This window comes from Carlito syrichta, unplaced genomic scaffold (assembly GCF_000164805.1).
Source record: "Carlito syrichta isolate Samal-C Ts95f unplaced genomic scaffold, Tarsius_syrichta-2.0.1 Scaffold307141, whole genome shotgun sequence".
NCBI classification, from domain to species: Eukaryota; Metazoa; Chordata; class Mammalia; order Primates; family Tarsiidae; genus Carlito; species Carlito syrichta.
In genome coordinates, this window is record NW_007251237.1 from 7,321 (window position 1) to 14,524 (window position 7,204).

Sequence of the window (7,204 nt, forward strand, 5' to 3'; positions counted from 1 at the left end):
AGGTGAAGGGGCGGGGCCACGGAAGGGGCGGGACGCCCCCTGGCGGCCGGAATGACCAGGCGCGGCCAAGAGAAATCCGCCCCCACCCGGGTCAGGACACTGGCACATCTTACTTCGGTGGGAAAGGACCACCCGGCCAGGGAACTGGGCACCCACTGTGTGCAGATCCCACACGGAGCACAGGCGTCAACTTCCTTCCCCTCCCAACCGCCCTTCCCTGTGGGATAAGAAATGACTGACGGCCACAATAACAAAAAATCCCACACGCATTAAGCACTCTTTGAGTAAGCGCTTTTCTAGGCATAACTCGTTCACTCTCATGACAGCCTAGGGAAGCAGGACTTACTATCATCCCCATTTTACGGATGAGGAAGCTGAAGCTCAGGGAGGTTATCTGCTTTGCTTGGGGTCCCATTGTCATAGAATCCCCCAAGTTGGGTTCGAGTACCTGATGCCCAGAGAGCCAAACACTCACACATCAGCACTTAGGAGCAGAGAAAGGAGTCTGGGCGCAGTGGGTTATGCCTTTAATTCCAGCACTTTGGGAGGCCGAGGTGAGAGGATTGCCTGAGCCCACGGGTTCCAGACCAACCTGGGCAACTAGATGAGACCTCATCTCTACAATAAATAAATAAATAAATAAACTAGGCATAGTGGCTCGTGCCTGTAGTTCCAGCTACTTGGAAGGCTGAGGCGGAAGGATCGCCTGAGCCCAGCAGGTCGAGGCTGCGGGGGCTGTGAGCGTGCCACTGCACTCCAGCCTGGGCGACAGAATGAGACTCCAGCTCAAAAATAAATAAATAAATAAATAATTTAAAAAGGAGCAGAGAAAGGGTTATTTGATTTGGCCAAAGCGTGAGGGCAGGAGAGGCAGACTCTCAAATCCCAGTGACATTTGAACATACCCAAGGACTTTTTTGAGCAGGGTAGGCATGGGGGAGCTGAGGGCTCCATGATCAGAGCTGCCTGCGAACCTTGACCCTCGGCAGATCAATCCCCTGGATGCCACCGAGGAGGTCTGCCTTGTTCTTTGAGAGAACAACACTTTCATCAGTCTTGTGGACAGCATGGGGGCTAGGTATGAAGATAATCAATTACTAGTCTTTACTGAAATGACTACCTTCAGGCAAGCAGGCAGGGAGAAAAAGGAAAGAAAAGAAGACAAACCTCTTGTGATTTTTGTAGTACAGGCTCAGCTACACCACGGGCAGAACCTGAATGAAGCAGCAGAGTGACTCTAGGGTCCTGCTCTTGACTGATGTCCATGCTGCAGACGAGGGTCTTGCAGCCCACATGGCTAACGTGCCCTGCCCGTAGCCACAGCTGAGTCCATGTATTTCCACACCAGGGGTTCTCAGTTCTGAGTTGTGCAGAGCTGGGCACCACACGCCAGCCTGGGACAGAGCCATGGTGTGGAGAGGGGGAGATCCAGGCAGGGGCTGGGTCCGGGCCCAGGACAGTTTGGGCAGTGGTGATGCCCCCGCTGAGGCCTTGTGTCTTGTTGTGAGGTTTCCTGGGCCTTGTGGCAGGGGCCCCTGGCCCAGAGAGCAGGATACACAGAGGGTTGGGAGCAGTGATGTCCTCGGAAATACTTAGCAACAGGCTTTCTGGTTAAAACAAACAAAAACCACTGTGGAGGGGAGGGAGGGCAGGGAGGTGGGATTGGCAGTAGTGGAAATCTGCCTGGGGAAGAAGGGGCACACCTCATCAACAAGGGTACCTGCACAGTGAATATCTGTATACTTAACCCTGACATGTACCCCACAATTTTAAAATAAAAAAAATTAAAAACGTTAAAACAAACAAGCAAACAAAAACCCTGGTGTGCTGCATTTGTTAATTTCCGTGGTGTAAATGCTCCCTCCTTGGCTGATTTCAAGCTACCCCTGTGGCATCACTGCATGTGAAACTGGAAAAGGTTGCCAGTTAGTGGCTTTTGCTGGCCAGTATCAGTTGGGTCCATACACCTTGGCAGGGGGTCAGGACTCCTGAGTCTTGGGGGACTGGGGGCCTCCTGGCCTGGGTTCTAGAAAAAGAGGAGGAGGGTGGGAGCTGGGACTCCTGGCTTGTGGGAAGAGGGGAGAAAGGGCTCCCTGGTGGGATGGTTTAGGGGATGGGACTGCTAGGTCCTGGGGCTGGGACGGGCCTCCTTGCCAGCAGATAGCAGGGTAAGGGAGCCTCATCTTAGAGCCACTCTGCTCGGCAGGGTTGCATTTTCTCCCACAGTTCTTGCAGGGGCAGCCAGGCCAATGCTGAAGAGTTGAAGACATCCCAGTCTCCCCTGGATGCTGCCACTGGACCCCTAAATATAAGCTCAGTGTCCCTGCCACATGCCAGTCACCCTGGGCTCTGCCACACCACACTCACACACCCTCTCTGAGCTCCCTCTGCCAGGCAGGGGGCTAGGCTCATCTGGGGGTGAGGTGGTCATGGCCTACTCTCAGGAAGGTCACAGTCCATGCAGGACGTGGGAGGGAGTGTAGACCTATAAACCCAAACGATCCAATAAAACCACACAACAAAGGAGCTTGGCTTATGGGTACTGGCATCACTGGGTTTCAGTCCAAGATCCAGTGTGGCCACTTGCCAGATGTGTGCAATGGGCCATTCAGCTGATTAATCTCTGCAGCCCTCGGTTCCCCCATCTGTAAAATGGGGGTGTTAACAGTTCCTAGCTTATGGGGGAGCAAAGGTGAAATGAGGGTGTGGAGCCAGCACTTAGTCCTCACTGGTGATCCTCTGCGTGGCCAGAGGTGACTCACCTGCATGTCACATTGTATTTCATCTTCACAGCAACCCTGTGAGGTCACACCATTCACAGATGAGGGTTGCTGTGAGATCACACCATTCACAGATGAGAAAACCAGCTCAGGAGGCCAAGTCATTTATCAGCAGACCCCTCGTCCCAGCTTCCCTGGCTCTCAGCCCTGTCACTCTTTGGACATTTAAGCATTTTAATTAATTCATTAGTTTAAACGGGGTCTGGCTCTATCACCCAGGTTGGAGTGCAGTAGCACAATCATAGCTCACTGCAGACTTCAACTCCTGGGCTCAAGTGATCCTCCTGCTTCAACCTCCCAAGTAGCTGGGATTATTATTAGCCACCATGTCTGGATGATTTTTCCAAAAAAAATTTTTTTTTAGTTGGGGTCTCACTCTTGTCAACCCAAGCTGGAGTGCAGTGGCATGCTCAAGGCCACTGTGGCCTTGACTTGCTGGGCTTAGGCAATCCTTCCACCTCAGCCTTGCAAGTAGCTGGAACTACAGATGCATGCCACCATGTCCAGCTAGCTTTTTGTGATTTATTGTAGAGACGAGGTCTCACCAAGTTGCCCAGGCAGGTCTCAAACCCCCAGGCTCAGGCAATCCTCTTGCTTTGGCCTCCCAAAGTGCTGGGATTATAGGCTGAACCGTCCCCCAAATTTTTTAGAGACAGTGTCTTACTATGTTGTTCAGGCTCTTGATCTCACAGCCTCAAGTGATCCTCCTACCTCAGCCTCCCAAGTAGCTAGAATTACAGGTGTGAGTGACCACACTTGGCTTTAGAGATTTTAATCTGGTCCCTAGACGCCTATGAACTTAGGAGTCCTGGCTTCCATCTCCCTACCAGACCTAAGGATCCTGGCCACTGGGTACTTGAAGGCCCCCAGCCCTACCCTCTCTCTAAGCCTCTCTATTGATCCCAAGAGAAAGATGGCTAGGAGGGACAGAGTGACCCCCAGGAAGCCCTGGGGAGGCTGGGACATATCTGGACAAGAAGAAAGGGACACTCACTCAGCCCTCACCGCTCTCCAGCCTGGCCACAAGCAGGCCAGATGCCCGTACGCTCAACTTGGAATGCCCCCTGCCACCCTTCCACCCACCTGGTGAGCTGCTTGGCTTCCAAGTCTTGACTGAGGGTTGAGGTGAGGGGTCTCCTCCCTGGAGAAGCCTTCCCAGATCTCACAATGCCTTGGGTAGTCTATGCTGGACACCCAGAGGCTAGCAGAACACCTGCTGCTCTCCCTGTTCCTCCACAGCAGAATGGCTTGGTTCCAGACTAAGGTCCCTGGGGGCTTTTATGACATATGTATATGAGGTCTGTGAAAAATAAGTCGTATTGTATGGAACACTGAAAACCTTTATACAAAATATTTCACACTGCATGCACTGTTTTGCAACTTGCTTTTTTTTTTTTCTTTGAGTTGGAGTCTCACTCTGTCATCCAGGCTGGAGCGCAGTGGTACGCTCACAGCCACCACAGTCTTGACCTACTGGGCTCAGTTGATCTTGCCATCACAGCCGTCCAAGTAGTTGGAAACACAGGTGTGAGCCACCACACCTGCCTAATTTTTAAATTTATTGTAAAGACATGGTCGCGCCAAGTTGCCCAGGCTGGTCTTGAATCCCTGGACTCAGGCAATCCTCTCACCTCCATCTCCCAAAGTGCTGGGATTACAGGCATGAGCCACCACACCCGGCTTGCAACTTGCTTTTTTCTTGTAACTTTATGTTTCCAAGTGTTCTCCCAGTTTAAAAAACAAAGCCAGGCATGGTGGCTCAACACCTGTAATCCTAGACTTTGGGAGGCCGAGGTGGGAGAATCACTTGAACCCAGGAGTTTGAGACCCGCCTGGACAATACAGCAAGATCCCTGACTTCAAAAAACAAAACAAAAACCATAATCAAACCAACTTTACCGAGGTAGGCATCAGTTTCCTGGAGCTGATGTAACAGAATACCACAAACCAGGCTTGCACAACAAAATGTATCATCTCTCAGTTTGGGAGGCCCGAAGTCGGCAGTCATGGTCGGTTCCTTCTGGAGGCTCCAAGTGCAAATGCCCTCCGCTCCTTCTGGCTTCTGGTGACTGTGGGTGGCCCTTGGAGCTCTTGGGCCTACAGCCACAGCATTGCAAGCTCGACCTTCATTGTCACGTGACCTTCCCCTTTCCAGTCTCCCTTTACTTTCTCGTTCAAAGATACCAGCTGAGGCCAAGGCCAGAGGATTGCTTGAGGCCAGGAGTTCAAGACCAGCATAGGTAGCAGAGTGAGCGCCTGTCTCCATACATTTTTTTTGGTTTTAAATTAGCCAGGGGCGGTGGTGTGTGCCTGTAGTCTCAGGTATTTGGATCACCTGAGCCCCAGGAGGTCAAGGTTGTGGTGAACTGTGATTGCACCAGAGCACTCCAGCCTGAGATAGAGTGAGATAGATAACAACAATGGACAACAACAATGAAAAGATTCTGCCTTGCAACAAGATTGAAGGACTTGTAGCCATCTCCATCACAGAAGCTAAGCCCTTCAGCTTCACTCAGTATTGCCAAACTGGTTAACACAGCATGGGTTTTCATTCACACGTTGTAATAAGGAGACTGACTCCTTTTTTATGCTTGCCTGTGAACAGCCTCCAAGACCCCGCCTGCCTCTTCCCCTTGTGCCCAAATCTGGGCAAGTCGATAGGAAGGCCCTGAGATGGCCTCCCTCCCACTGGAGAGAAATTTCAATCAGGAAGGCCCTGGCCAGTCTAGGGGGACCCTCACCCCAGCCTCAGCCCCTAATTGCAGTAAAATCCCCTCCTTGCTCTCTTCAGACCTGCTAGGGAGCCACCCTACGCCCCCCTAGACAGCCTCATTATGGAGTACTCAAACTCTTCCGATTCCCCTGTGGCCTCATCAACCTCAAGCTGAACCAAGGTTTGGGCAGAGGGTTGACCCCATCCCAGGGCGACCACAAAACATACTCCTATCTGCAGAGCGTGAGTTTCATCTGGGCCACACCTGACCAATACTTGGCATCGACAGCCTTATCCATTTTGCTCATCTGATGACATGAGATCTGTTCCAGAAGGAACTGAGTCCTGTCAAAATTTGTATGTTGAGGTTCTAACCTCCCCCCACCCCGTACCTCAGAAGGTGACTGTGGCTGGAGACAGAGCCTGTAAGGAGATGAATAAGTCAAAATGAGGTTTGTGGGGCGAGTCTGGTGATAGGCATCCTCATAAGAGGAAGACACCAGGGGTGTGTGCCCACAGGGGGACGACCACAGGAGAAGACTGCAAGAGGGTGGCCCAGCAGAGAGGCCTCCGGAGAAACCAACCCTCCCAGCACCTTGATCTTGATCTTCCAACTTCCAGAACTGTGAGAAAATACATTTCTTGGTTTAAAAGTTTTATTTATGATTATTATTATCTAGATTAGAAAATATCGTTTATTTAGAAAGTAAATTAGAGAGACAGAGGAGAGTCACCTCCCCAAGGTAGGGGAGGGGGCCAGAGCCAGAAAACGTGGCCAGGCCATAGCTCAAAACACATGACCACATCAGAGTCTAGTGAGGAAATGGCCACAGTGGCCTGGCAATGGCCTAGCAATGGCCCAATGGCCCAGCCATGACTGAAAGTTTTTAAAATTTATTTTTGTTTGTTTGTTTTTGAGTTGAGGGTCTCACTCTCACCCAGGCTGGAGTGCACTGGCACAGATCACAGGTCACTGCAGCCTCTACCTCCTGGGCTCAGGTGATCCTTCTGCCTCAGCTCCCGAGTAACTGGAACTACAGGCATATGCCACCACGCCCGGCTAATGTTTTGATTTTTTTGTAGACACAAGGTCTTACTGTGTTGCCTAAGCTGGTCTCAAACTCCTGGGCTCAAGCAATCCTTCAGCTTCCACCTCCCAAAGTGCTGGGATTACAGACATGAGCCACCTCACCCTGCTATTCATTTTCAAGACAGGGTCCTGCTCTCTCTCCCAGGTTGGAGTGCAGCGGCACGGTCAGAGCGCACTATAGCCTCGACCTCCTGGGCTCAACGGATCCTCTGGCCTCGGTCTCCCAAAGTGATGGGATTACAAACGTGAACCACCACACCTGACAAGAAAATAAATTTCTGTTTAAGCCACCCAGAATACATTCTGTTAAGGCAGCCTTAGCAGACTGAGACAGGATCTCAGTGGTTTCCTTTGCCTCTGCAGCTGGCTCCTCTGCAGCTGGCTCATCCTGCTGGCTGTTTATTTTGTCTGAGATACAGATGCGATGTCCTCGCGCTCCCCACTGTAAGCACTCACTCAGCCCCTCTCCAGGAAGCCCCCGAGCCACCCTCCTCCACCTGCCCAGCCCGCTAGCATTACGCTCTCGGTGCGGGAGGGGCGGTTCTGCGGGTCCCCAAGCCTTCTCTCCCCGGCCACCCGTCCCGCCCACCCACTCCAAGCACGGGGCAGGCGCTCCAGCTT

At 52.0% G+C, this 7,204-nt stretch overlaps 1 protein-coding gene across 1 annotated transcript in view; it reads left to right on the plus strand.

Annotated features, from left to right (window-relative positions):
• The first annotated feature begins 5,200 nt into the window (after window positions 1-5,200).
• The window catches only part of MMP25 (matrix metallopeptidase 25), a 62,224-nt gene continuing 60,220 nt past the window's right edge, over window positions 5,201-7,204 (plus strand). The window contains 1 exon segment of the mRNA XM_008063927.2: window positions 5,201-5,295. Coding sequence (XP_008062118.2) covers window positions 5,201-5,295 — 95 coding nt within the window.